Source organism: Colius striatus, chromosome 9 (assembly GCF_028858725.1).
Source record: "Colius striatus isolate bColStr4 chromosome 9, bColStr4.1.hap1, whole genome shotgun sequence".
In the NCBI taxonomy this organism is placed as follows: Eukaryota; Metazoa; Chordata; class Aves; order Coliiformes; family Coliidae; genus Colius; species Colius striatus.
Window position 1 is genome coordinate 15,181,445 of NC_084767.1, and position 14,077 is coordinate 15,195,521.

The 14,077-nt window shown below is 42.9% G+C and overlaps 1 protein-coding gene across 3 annotated transcripts in view; it reads left to right on the forward strand.

The window, feature by feature from the left end:
* Positions 1-5,349: 5,349 nt before the first annotated feature.
* The window catches only part of RASGEF1C (RasGEF domain family member 1C), a 41,791-nt gene continuing 33,063 nt past the window's right edge, over positions 5,350-14,077 (forward strand). For 2 of the 3 annotated variants that reach the window (XR_009819296.1, XM_010204429.2), the window contains exons 1-3: positions 5,350-5,410; positions 11,486-11,668; positions 13,224-13,346. Coding sequence is in view for 2 of the 3 variants with exons in the window: in XM_010204429.2 (XP_010202731.2) it covers positions 11,492-11,668; positions 13,224-13,346 (300 nt within the window). In the remaining variant the exon portion in view is untranslated. Of the gene's footprint in view, positions 5,411-8,393; positions 8,438-11,485; positions 11,669-13,223; positions 13,347-14,077 lie in introns of those variants that run through there. The other variant, XM_062002808.1, reaches the window with a different exon arrangement.

Sequence of the window (14,077 nt, forward strand, 5' to 3'; positions counted from 1 at the left end):
TCCATATGCCATCCGTAGAGCACAAGAGCCTGCTCGTCAGTCTGGAGTGCTCCAGGGATGCTAGGATGAAATAACCCAAATTTATAGTTAAGACTGGATCTTGATGCTGCCTGTACTGGTGGGGCTTCTGTGATCTGTTAGTCATCTCTGGTAGGGAGTGAAATCCTGTGTTTGTGGGTCATTTTCAGTGCCTCTCCAGCCACAGGCTGAGGGAATACTTGGAAGGGGTAAGATAGGGAGCCTGCATGGCTCAATCCATCACTGACAAGCTCAGCTCTGACATGTCAGTTTTCCCATACACAATCCTGTGCACATCTCTTGAAGGTGAGCCTAGGACAGGGGATGTGCTTGTTTGTCTTGCCCCCTTGGCTGGGCACTGCACAAGAAAGCAGAGAGATGCTAGCTGTAGAGGATGCCTGGCAGCAGATGCTTGCAGACCATGGCAATTAGGAGCAAAAATCAGAGACATTTATGACAATCTGGTAACTTAGCATTGCTCAAATACAGTGTAATAACAGTGGTAATAAATTTATATTGGTGACAGAGCTAAAGCTGCTCTTCAGAAGGCATTGGTGTTTGCTGAGATAAAGATTAGACCTTCTATTTAGTGTTTTAGCAAATTTAGGAAGAAAGAAAAGTCAAATGTAATGTTGTCTCACGCAAACTGGAGTATTGATGGGCAAATTACTTGATATATTTACATATTGGGGAAGGGGGCTGCATTGATATAAAAACCTTTATGCCTCTGTATAACTGCATATACATATGTAACACTGCAAAGACATCATTATGCATTCATATTTGTGTGTGTAGTCTGTCTGAGGATGTATGTGTATACATAAAAATATGACTTATAGGTTCTTAAACCTCCCTGACAGACTCTGGGACACCAATTTCTAAATGTATGCCAAGATTTCTGAGTAAGAGACAGGTAGCAGTAGGTGCTAATAAATGAAAGAACTGCGAGTGAAATGTTATGACATGCACCTCTCTGAAAAACCCGTGGAGCACTGGCAGAATCATCAAACCGAGCTGAAAGTAATCAGCAGGGACTGATAAAGCTGCTCTTGTAATTATTTGTTTGATATACAGCTTTCCTTCTTCCTTCTGCATAAATAGCAGAATTGCTTTGCTTAGTGTGGGAGGGTTTTTTTTATTCCTGTCAGGGCTTGTTCTCACCGAGATGTCATGAGAGGAGGACTGAGGTCTGCATTTTTGTTTTATTTACGGGCTTTCCATTGTAATTCTGACAGCATGCAGTGGAGACAGCATTCATTTAGATGGGGAGAGGCGTCCTTGCTCATGCAAAGCTGGTGGTGTTGCAGGGGCTAGACTCTACCATGCTGCTTTTAAGCCACTCTGATTCCTCTAGGTTTGGCCTGGCAGAAGCTATTCCTAAGAGGAGGTGGCTGCTGAGGGTTGGAGGCAGTCACAATGTCATGCCCCATGGATTTAGATATTAAATACAATTCCCCCAGCAGCTTTGTCATTTGTGAGTTTGATGTTGCTACAGCCCAGACTGCCCTACAAAACCACGCAGCCCTTCAGACTGACAACTGTTAGTTATCCTTAAATAACATCCTCTCCTCTCCGCTTCTGGTACCTAAGCTAGAAAATCCAAGCATTGACTGATTTCCAGGCAGTCACAGTGGTGGCCCGTCAGTGACAACTGAAGTGAGCCAAAAGGCTCCTGTTGATGACAGTGGTTTCTGGGAACTCTGCCTGCATGGTTTTGTTTCGGGATTCCCCTTTCGTCCATGCCTGGTTGAGCTCTGACTTCACTCAGGGCAAGTTGTGCAATTCTGTTTGGCAAAAGGTACAGTAATTCGTTCCCACTCCAAGCACTCACATTTTCCTTGTTCCATTCATGTTCTATTTATCCTTTTTCTTTCCTTGAGAAAAAGAGAAATTTCTTCCTTTTCCTTAAGGAAAGAAAAGGATAATTTTTTCTTAAAAAACAAAAGAAAATCCTATACTACAGAAAAGGTTTTATATTGTCTAAGGATTTTACCAAGGACTCAGGTGGAAGAGGGGAGGCATAAGGGGAAAGAGGCACATGAGAGCAGAAAATAGATTTCCTAGCCCAAAATGAAAAAAATCTAGGCTCCTGCCCTTAGCATACATCTGAATACTGTCAAAGGCATCTGGAATATATTGATAGGCTTTCTCCTTCTAATAATACTAAAAACCTGATAACGATGAGGCAGAGATATGCTACCAGCCCCGTACTTCACACACATGCATAATATTGGGAATGGGTCCAAGACATCTAAGGCTGCTGTGCATCAGTCCCAGGCCATGCTCAATGCCAACTCGCTCTTCCTCAGGAGGAATACTTCACGATTGAACCAGATTAATGACAGAGAAATTGTTCTGAGACTAAGAAAAAAAGCTTTGCACTCATTGCAGTTTTATGGGAGGTTGTTCCTGAGCAATTACAGTGCATCCTTTCAATGCTGGCTGATTCCAGGCAATGATGGCATTATAAGATAAATAACGTGTTCACAGCTCTGCTTGTTATTGAAAGGCTTTTATTATTGCTGATGTTACATGAAAAAGAAAGTTATTAAAAAATTGTGGCAATAACAAATTGAAGCCCCCAGGGAACTGTTGCCTGAATGGGATTTTGATTGGAGTTCAATTTAATTGGCCATAAATCGTCTCGTTTCTGATTTACATTCTACTTCAGACCAGTCTACCAAATTCATGATAATCAAGTTTTCATTTTTCTCTATCGAACAAAATACTCTGACATGAGCATAAACAAAAATATTCCTTCAGCAAGGTGACCTTGTTCCTGCTTGCGCTGTGCTGGTAATTGATTTAATGCCTCCTTACCTATCAACTGGGCCTCTTTCAGAGGCATGTCCATCAGATTTTGAGGTAATTGGTTGGTGTAGTTAGTTTTTCACTGTAGTAATTTGGCTGCAAGATATTTCTCATAAGCTTGTAGTACCAAAGTGGCTATGATCATTTTTTTCCTGACATGATGGAAAAAAAATCAGCTGGTAGATACAGACATGCCTCTCCCGTTGGCTGGCTTTGAAGGCAACTGTGTGGGTATCTTGGAGAACAAAAGCTCTTGTTCTAGCTTGGAGTAAATATGTGAGATGCAGAGCCCAGTAATTTCTGTGGGGTTTGAGTCAAATCTTTTTCCTGTCACATTGCAATGTCTTTAGTGGAATTAAGTTACAACACAGGTGTCATTCATGCCAGTAGCCAGGATTGATTTTGTGCCTGCCATAAGTTTTTGTGCTTGCTCCATGAGTTGCCCAGGTGCTAGCAAGGAGAGGATGAAGAACAAGGGCTTCTTTGCATGCTCGGGTCGTTCCTGATGTGATGTAAATTTTTGGAATTACTCTTTGGGATTAGAAGACTTTTTCATAGAGAAGTTGGAAGTCCATCAAGAATTGCTTACTGTGTATGTTTGTAGCTGCCTGTTAATGCAAATGTCGCTTTGGTTTCAGGTTTTCTTGGAAAAAATGGATGAAGAGGGTTTGTGCTTTAGGTGCTGTGCTAGTGTCATGTGAGAGCTGGAGCTCAGCTGCTTTTGTAGCCCATTCTTCCCAGGTCAGAACTTCCCGGCATGTCCCCTTGCCCATCTTGTGTTGGGGGCTGGGGTCTTGCCATGCCCTGTCCCTCCTCTCCAGCAATGGGGGTGGGCAATGGCGCTCACCCAAACTGTAGACTCCAGCAGCTCCCAGGACAGTTCAGAGTCCTTCAGTTTGGGCCAAACCAGGTATCAGACACTCAAGCCCTTTGTTTCTCTTGCCATCTTGGTAAAGTATCTTAGCTGCTCCAAGGAATGAGTGGGAAAAGAGAGGGAGCCAGCCCACTTTGAGCTGTACCTGTTGTTACTGAGTTTTGAGAACAGTGCAGTTAAATGCTTTTCCCCACCTGTGATTCTTTTCCCTGATGATTCTTTTGTGTTTCTAAGTTATGTATATTCATTATATTGCTTATTTAACCATTTCCAACAATATTAGGATTGACAGGTTGATTTTTTGTGCAATATCTCAACTTCATGGGCTGTAAATTGAATGGTTTATGGCCTGCTGAAAAGGTGCAAAAGAAAGCTACATCTGCTGCCAGTTTCCCAAGTACTTCAGCATCAAATACATTACGAGTTTGTTAATGACAGGTACTGACAAAAACCCATTTAGAACTATGGCCTTGACAACTGGAAGCAATTACTTTGCAGTGGTTTTACTTTTGTTTCTGAAACATGAGAATTCTCTCTTTCCTCATTGCCCTGCTTCCATCCATACAAAAGAAACAGAGAAAAATCTGACTTTTAACTCATTATGATTATCTTCTGAGATTCTTGTTTTGTCTGCAAAAATGAATAGCTGCAAAATTACTGAAAGTAATGTCAAGAAATATGAGCATCTGTTACTGAAGTTTCTGCTGAGCCCATTGGTATTTACTGCTTGTATAACAGTAGTGGGCAGGTACTGAGGCAGATGAGACTCAAGTGTGTCTCTTGCTGTCCTGGCTGAGAGCGCGGAGGAGGGTTTATTCTCCAGGGGATGGTGCAGAAAGCAAGTGCTTTAGGGGGAACAGCTGAAGGACTCGTGCTGTAGGGATCATGTGGCAGAGACAAGAAGGATCTTTGATAAAAGCGTCTTTATGCCAAATAATGCATCTATGAACAGCTAAATCCTCTGGCTCTAGTTTGCGTGTTCAGGCTATGAAGCTGTCAATGGGGAAGGTTTAAAACTTATTTTCACACTACACAGCCTGCTCCTTCAGTCATTACCTACTTGAGTCTCAGTTTAGGAGGCAAGGTCTTTCCCAAGCTACCTCTTGCTGTAGTTTGGACCCCAAAGCCCAAACGAACAGGACTAGGAGCTGTAGCATTAAGTAGATAACCTTTGGTTCTAGTTTCCTGTCCTATTGTTTTACCATCACAGTAGTGACATTTGTTTGGGGCAGGATTCACATGAATTAGATCAAATAGGGCCTTGGTTTTGGTGAGATTGCAACTAAATGTTGAAGGAACAGAGATCTGTATGTCTGTGCGGAGCTTCATCACTCAACAGTCCATTAGATTATTTGGGCCATCGTCCATCCAGAGAAGGTGCTGGCTGTGTATGATTCTTCCTCTTTTTCTGCTGTCCTATCCCTTAGTTACTGATGTTTTTGGAGCAGAGCAAGTCCTTCAGCAAAGCTCTTCCAATATCAGAGAGATTAGTGGTGGTTGGATAATAGATTTGGTTACAAAAACTGGCCAAGAATTCTCCAAGATGTTTTTTCCAAAATGTTTCAGTATGAACTATCTTCGCTTCCTTGAACTATGGTTTTGGTGAAAATTTGATCAACAACGACTTTTGCAGGATTGAGATGGGATGGAAAACATCTCCCACCTCTGTTCCCAGATGGCAGTAAGAGCCACTCCAACTCACTCTAGGTGAGTATATTTGCTAAAAGTCTGTGTCTTGCCTAATTATGCTTGACCTTGAGTCTCCCTTACCTTTGATTTATCCCCTGCTCATACTCACTAAGCACAGAGTTGCATGTCCTGAGTTCTTGTAAAGAGGAGGAGGAGGAGTCCACTATCACCTTCAGGATAGTGAGTGAAACTGAAGTCTCCCTCATGGCACAGTTTGACACACCAGCCTCCACACTTTCTTGCCTATCCTCTCTAGTTCCTGTAATTCTGGTGGGAGATTGACAAAAGCTTTTGCCTTTCATCCCTCAAGTGGGAAGGGTTTTATTTATTTTGTTAATCTGAAAGTTAAGTGGGTGGGAAGATAAGTCTGCAGTCCCACTCCATTCGTCACATGGTGGCAGCTCTTGTTTCCCTTTGAGAGAGGCAGAGCAGATGGAAGGCAGAGATGAAATGAAGATCAAAAGTAAACAGCACGATTAAGTTTTTGATAAGGGATAAAACACTTATCACATCAAAGCCTCTGAAAAACACAGTAAATGCTTCTTGAACATTTTGTGTCCACATAAACTGTACTTGCATGGGGACATTTGTAACAGTGAGCCACGGAGTTGGGGAGTTCTGGTGGGGTATTTACCCATGTGGATCTGCTGCAGGTCACCTGGCTGGAACCAAGAAGGCAGAGCTGGCAACCTGCTAGCCAACCTCCAGCACATGGAACTGCTCTTGCTGTAGACTGGTGGGCCCATATTATGGGCATAGTTAGGCCCTGCTTAGTTTTCCAGGTTTAGGTGCTGATTTCCCAGAGGTTTTAAGGCACTTGCAGATGTAGACAGATGCAGAGTTTGTGGGTGGCTTTTCTCCTAAGCACTGGGGATTCTGTGGTTCCATGCATTGGCTCAGTGAATCAAGTCCTTAAATATTTTAGCTGTGTGTGTAAGCAGTGTAGTGAGAAGTGTCTATGTATTGTCTGTTTTCACCACTGAGATTTCTGGCCAGTGGAGAAAGATTAAAAAGCAGTATATTTCCATTATTTTAAACTTTCTTTTTCAACCCTATGAATGTATGAAATTAAAGGAATGTAAAGAAAAGACACTTTGTAATAGCCAATAAAAGCCAAGAATGATGAATGATGAATCAGAAAAACAGCAAAAAAAATAGGAGAGTACAGATAGATATAAATACAGGAGAAGATTCCCTGTTCCAGTTGCTACCGTAATACCCCAGAGGTGCATTTCTTCTGCAGTGACTATGGACTCACTTCCAGCAAACCCAGCTTTATCATCTGAAAAAGCCACAGCTGAACAAGCTACTTTATTTCCCAGTCAGAGAATTCTTGGTTGAATGCACAACCTCAGAATCTGGGAGAGCATTGAGGAGCCCACTACTATCCAGTGTGACACTGTTCTTCTCCTAATTCTTGGAGATAGAGGGTCATGAGGACACCTTACTGCAAAATGTCCCAACAGGTGAAGGAAGGACCTTTCTTGTGCCTTCTCACTCAGCACAGAGTTGAGGCTATTGTGCCACTGCTGTGGACATAACATTTTGATAAAATTAATGCTAAATCCTATGGTACCAGCTCAGTTGCCTTTGTGCAGATGTCAGTGCTGAGTCCAATCTGCCTTTTTTTTTTCTCCACGCTTTATAACCTTGGTTATCTGTAGGCAAGGAAGGAGTCACATGCTTTGCCTTTTCCCACATGAGAGGTCATGCGCAAGAGACCAGAAACAGTCTGCCCTTGAATTTTCTCTTTTCTTTTTCCAACCAGTAGAGACATTTTCACATCTCCAGGTCTCAGTCCTTTAGAGCAAAGAGATAGTTTAAATGCTCTATGTGTGCCACTGTCTGTATAATTACTCATTCTGCGTGGTAGTGTGTGGCAGTCTGCCCTTCCCTAAGATCCTCTCACCAGCAGCACTCCCTCCAGAGCACCATTTAGCCATCCACACGTTAGATTTCACCCATGTCGCTGCCACCAGAGCAAAGCACCTCTGCTCCTTCTAAACTCAGAAGTATGAGTCTGGTTTTGGGCTAGTGTATAGCTGTATCTCTTTCCAAAGTCAGGGCACCAGTCCTCTGGTATGTTTACAGCTGGATTTCTAGGTCTTAGTAAGTATGCATAAGAGCAGCAGAACTTGGGGTTTGGCTTTTTCTTGCCTGGTTAAGTTTCCCTGTGGTTAGCAAGATTGGTAGATGCTATTCCTTCAGCTTATGTAAGGCCTCTCACATCTATAGAAGTCTTCTTGAGTCTAGTGGCAGGTCAGTTCACCTTGTTGCTCTCAGACCAGAAGGTCACTAAATTGAGTCTCCTCTACCAGCTGCTCAGCTCTATGGAACATGGAGGAAGTCAAGCTCTTCTGAGATCTCTGTCATCCCGCACATTTTGGTTGAAATTGACATCTGATTTCCTTCTGAAATAAGAGGAACACCAGAATGTTGTGTGTTTAATCAAATTAAAGTTCAGGGAAGCATTTACAGCTCAATTTTCACATGCTTAAATCTCACTGATTTCAATTTAAGTCCAAGTGGTCTCAAGTGAGATTTTGAGCCATTTTTACTACGAGCTGTTTTTTCCAGGAAAAGTGGAAAAAAGCTTTTGTGCTTAGCATGGACTTCTTTATCTGGACTTGATTGCTTGCCATGGTTTATTTTTAAAAGCCTAGAAATGGGGCAATACTGCAACAATTTGAGAAAGATGTAAGTATCACAGAAAAGTTAATCAGAAGAGACCTCTCATGGTCATTAGTCAAAGCTCCTGCTTGAAGCAGGACTAACCTATAAGTTTGCTCAGGTTGCTCAGGGCCTTGTCTAGTTGAGTTGTCAAAATCTCCCAGGGTGGAGATGACACATCTTTTCCAGGTCTCTCTTCCAATTTCATGCAGTGCTTGGGGGAGTATTTTCTCACACATTCAACTGGAATTTCCTTTCTGCAGCTCGGGATGTTGCCTCTGGTCCTGTCACTGTGCCCTTCTGAGAAGAGTTTGACTTTAGCTACACTGCCTGCCTTTTCCATCATCCAAACCACCATCAGTACAATTTCTTCAGGTTGTTTGCTTGTTTGTTTTTCCTCTCTCAGTGCTTCCCTTGTTGTTTCTGTATTCTGCAAGTAATTGATAGCATAACTTCATCTTCTGCCTGCTGCAGGCAGTCGTATATTTGGACTCTTTCAAAGCAATGGCTTGTTTCTATTTAGTGCTTTTGAAGAGTACTTTGCAAACTGCATGAACAGAAAAAGAAGTTATGTGGTGTGAGCAGACAAGTCCCTGTCCTAAATTCCTGCCTGCCAAATACTAATGTTAGTTAATATTAAGCTTAGTGTAGTGCAAGGGAGTTTTAATCTATGTACAGTTGGCCTTCATCCTGTTGTGAATGTGAAAGTGTCAGCATGGAGCAAAGAGACATGACGTTAAAATCTTCAGGTCTTCTTCAGTGACAAGTAAGGTGACAACCAAGCACCAGCTCAGATCTGACACTGGCTTTGCCTGGAAACTTGAGATTAGACGAGAAACTTCATAATAAAACATCAAATTTAATTTGTTCACAATACTCAAGAAGGATGTCTCGGTGACCGTTGCGTAACTGGTTTTATTCATTAAAAAAAAGGGATAACTTTTCCTTAATAAACATTACTATGTATTTCAGCAAAATGTCTCATGTAATGAGATACAGAAGTTCAGGCAATATCCTGTTTAGATATGTTTCTGTTTGATAATAAAAATGGCATTGACAGTGAGGGATTGCACTGAATACAGTATTACTTTGAGTCTTGTTTACACTGAAGCCAGGATGCGTCCTGTAAGTTCACAGCTGGTTCAACTTTCTCTTTTCCTCATCCAGACTGCTATATGTCGATGAGATTTATTTCTTGATCTATATGGACGTGTAATCCTTCTTGGGATTATTGCCATAGAAACAAGAAATAACATAGAGTGTGTTAGAAGCAACAAATGGGATTTGGCAGGCATTCCATTTACTACAGTGTCTGAGCTGTGTACAAAAAGCAGCAATTACTTGTTCTTGGAGCCTCATTAACAGGCACATCTGCACATTCATTAAAACTAGATATTTCAGCTTCCATCCCGGCTGGGGTGACATTCAGATATTCTGATTTTTAAACTAAACTGAAATCCCTGACGTCTATTTTATTTTTCAGTCAAGGAAGGAATTTGTTGAGCTTGATGTTTTTGATTCCTTTTTGTTTGATTGCAAATCTTGGAGGCAGCCCATGCTCTCAACCCGTGTGAGCCTTCCAGGAGGAGATAAGCTGCAGGAACTGAACCACTGGCTCCCAGGGAATGGTCCCTCCTTTGAAGGATGAAGTCACCCAAGTTCTGCTTGTAGAGCCTGATCTCCCACGGTGCTGAGACCCAGCTCCCAGCCTCTCCCAGTGCTTCACGCCCTGCCTGGCTTACGGGCACACTGCCCTTCTCAACCTCAGCAGCCCCAGGTTGCTCAGAGTTGGCAAGCTTGCAGCATCTTGAGCTTGGGGGAGTAGATAGGTTGTCTGGGAAGAGCTGCTTTTGCGGGAGTAAATACAGCACTCTGTACTTGTACCTAAAGCTGAGCTGACTAGGTCACAGCACATCTATTGACATAGGTGAGGGAGAAACAACAAATCTGTGCAACAGCTTTTGAAGAGATATAGCTGGTGAAGAGGCAGAAAAGCAGAGAGAACAGAATGCAGAGAAGGGCAGAGAAATAGATGAAGAAATGAGGTGTACGTGCTGTATGCCTGCACCTGGCAGCAGTGGGCTGAGGCTCGTTGGCAGCAGGCACTGCCAGCCCGTGGCCCTCTGCCTTCCTATGTGGGAGGTCAGTGCCGGCTCAGCAGCCTGCAGGGTGCAGATCTTGCAGTTCCAGCAGACAGAGGCTCTGCTCAGGAGGGAGGGCTGGTCTGGGAGAAGTTTCGTAGCTGCTTAAGGGAGTTAGAAGTAGTCTCTGGGAATCTTCCCTTCCGTCATCTTTTTCCCATCCTTACACCAACTAAAATCAATTTTAGAAGAAAATAGTCAGGTCACAGAGGGATCCCCTGCTCTGGGTGATGTATTTGCTGACCTGGGAGTGAGCATGCATCGTCCTTTTCCCAGGCCACATCCCATAGTGCTGTCTCTAGTGGAGAGCACAGCAGCTGGTGATGCTTTAAAGCTCTCAAGGCAAAATCTGTCATCTCCCTGCACCAATTCAGGAACAAAAAAACTTTTCTGAACAGAAAAAATGTTTAAAGCTTATTGTAAGGCATGAAATTGAGAGGGAACCTAGAATCCAACCCAAAGAACCCAGAGAACTGAAATACCAGGAGTTTGAAACTGGGCTACACTCTCAGAGTTTGCCTGGCCTCTTTTTCAAAGGTGCTGATGACTCTGCATCTCTAGTGAAGTCGATGAGTGCTCAGGGTCTTTTTGAAACATTTATTTAGTACCTAAGTATAGATCTAGGACTGACTAAACTTCAGACTCTAAAAATAGTGCTGATGCCTGCCTTCTCCCTTTCCCTCGTTTATCTTTTCCTTACTCTTTAATCTCTTCTTCAACCCTCATGTTCTCTGTTAGTTCTGACTCCATTTTTCCATCCTCCTCCAGTTGACTTCTGCTTCTACCCCCTTGCTCACTCTGACACCTCTCCTGTCTCATGGGAGCCATAGAGCATTTCTCAAAATCCATCCAGAGCAAGCCTGAAGTGACATCCCTTTTCACTCCTTTCTCACCCCAAATTCCTGCTGCCTCATTCTGTGAAGAAGAGAGGTTCCAACAGCTCTGTTCTGCTCAAAAACCAACCGCTCCTATGTGGGACTGGCCAGTGATGACAGCCAAGAGGGAGCCAGCACAGAAACTCTTGACAGGGGTGGGAGCTCAAAGTAGCTGCCATGACTTTCTGTCTAAAAAGCATAAATCAAAATGTCCCATTTTCCTGTGTATTTCCCATCCCAGGCATGATCTGCCAATGACAACAATAAAAGAGGTTATGAGGAAGTGATCATATTAATTCTGTGAACAGGAAACAGTAGTGGTTTGTGTTTTTCATATCAACCATCAGACAGATGTGGCTGTGAACCTGATATATCTTGTCCGTGATGTGAGTTTCTCTCTGTTGTAGGAAGGCATGCCCCAAACGCTGAGTTCTACCAGTATGTTTACCCCATGTGGCTTCAGCCCTCATCTACATACTTCAAAAGAAGATGAACAAGGAGGACTGATCTTCCAGGATGGAAACCTTACCTCAGCATCTCTTGATGCTCTAATCCAACATCTGATACCTACCACTGATTACTACCCTGAAGTAAGCAATTCACAGTATAATAAACAGTTTAATTGTGATAAATTGGGGCAGCACTCTATGCAAAACTGCAAATGTGTTAAATTTTGAATTAAGAGGGCTAATTTAAAAGCTGCATACAATTAAATCTTGGTAAATCGATGCATTGCTTTAAATGCTATTTCACTGCACTGTAATTGTTCCCATGAAAAAAGCAAATCCCAAACTTGATACCACCTTTAAGTAAGAGAGTAGGGTGAGGGGGGAAAGCTGTGATGGTGATGAATTAGTGATATAGCAGTTGGAGCACTTCAAAAATAGCAGTGCATCCCAGAGAGCTTTAGATGAAGACTGAAGCAAAAACTTTGACGTCTGAACTGGCATTAAATTAGCTGAATTTCTGTGACTGCTGAAATCCAGGTTTGTCTGCATGTACAAAGCATTCCCTCAGTTGACAACAAAGACATTCTTGTAGGTTCTTAATTTACCTGGGATTACATTCACACCACAGTCCAGATCCTAATCCTTGCTCTGTCGGTGAATTTTCAGTATTTCTTCACCAACAGTGTGAGGATCTAAACTGGAAACAGCTTTATGGTCTTGCAAGCCATTGGATTCACTGGATTTTGCACATCCTCAGTGGAATTCAACACAGAGTTTGACTGGAAGACTTTTAAATGCTAATATATCTCTATGGAAAGGCTTGTATTTCAAAGCACAGAGTAGCATTGACTTCTGGGCAGTTTAGAAGACTACAAAAGTTATCAATGCAGAGCAGATGGCACGTTTTAAATTATCCACAGCTCAGTTTCTGATCAGCTAAAAATAAGTAATAAAGAAGCATATAAAATTTTTAAAAGAACAGAAAAGCAATAAAACCAGGTAATGGACAGATTAGACAGTGAGATTTTCATTAAGCAACATGTGATATGTAATATTATACCTGCTGCTCAGGAGCATGGCTAGGTCTGGGGGAAAGAAGATAATTCAGGTGCCAGGAAAGGTCACAATGCAAACAACTGAGGATTCATGCATATATTTTAAATTCATTGCTGGAATACTTTAAATAATCAAAGGTTTTATCCAAAAGGCCTGCTTCCCACAGCTTCACAGATGTGAGACTGCATATGAAATGGCTTGGCTGATAGAAATGAATTTTGGGGAGTTAGTAGAAGAAATGAAATATTCCTTAAAATGGGCTGGATGAGATCTTCTGGGTTATCAAAATACACCTAATCTGAGACATCTGCAGCTCACAACACAGTAGAACAGAGAGATGCCCCAGTGTCTACACATTTAGCTTTCACGGACCCCTGTGCATGCCTGGTTGAGTTGTCTCTACCTGGACTTCTTCCTCTACTCACTGTCTTCACTGGATGCTGTTGAAGGAAGGAGATGCCCCTGCCTCCTGCACCTGCTGTAAGCAGTTCCATTTCCCAGGTCAGGAGTTCTTAAACCTTTTAGACCTAAAGGTCTGTCCCAGTGGAAATGCAAAAACCTATGGAGTTCAGGGGTTTTATGTTTAATATTGCTCACTGCGTGGCTGCTTACTACAGGTCTGTTTGTCTTTCTGCTGTAGAAAGCCTATATCTTTACATTTCTGCTGAGCTCCAGACTCTTCATCGAACCCCATGAGCTTTTGTCCCGAGTTTGTCACAAGTGCATTGAGCAGCAACGGCTGGATGACCCTGTATTGGACAAGGTTTGTTTATCTTTACAGCAGAAAAATGTGAAGTGTTTTTGACAGGGAGAGAATGCTGGGGCTGTGGTGTGTGTCCTTTGCCTCCCCTTGGATGGAATGAGTTTTTGTTATAAAGGATGGCAGTTGCTGCTTAGATCCTGACATTGAGGTACCCTAGGTCCATGTCTAAGAGCAATGCTCCAGGCGCTCATCACTTCAAATCTTGTAATTTTCCTTTTTCCCCTGTCTCAGTCTTCTCAGGTGACTTTTCTTCTTAACTTCTTTAAGATTCAGATGAAGCCTGTGGGATTCAAGGAGATAGGACATGAATCTCACACGCTGTCAATGGCAGATGTTGACACACCACTCTCTCATTTTTACTTAGTGTCTGCCCTTTTGCTTTCCTGCCTCTAGTACAAGAATATTTCCTCTCAGCCATACCTGTCACTTGGGACACCTTGTGACAGCACGCAGCTACCCACCAGCCTCCTATTGCTGGCACTGCCAGATGAGCAGCGCTGTCAGCCACACCAAGAATGAGGTGAAGCAGCAGTAAGGCTGTGATACACTAACAGAATGAGAAAATCCAAGCTGTTCCTGCATCAGCACTCCTTCTGTTTTCCCCTAGGGACTGTGCAGACTGATACAGTGTGGTGCAACACATGTGTATCCTCTGGCAATCCCACAGACGGTGCGGTGGAGATGGATCCCACTGGATCCTATTCAGTCCTGGAATCCATGCATGCTCTCCT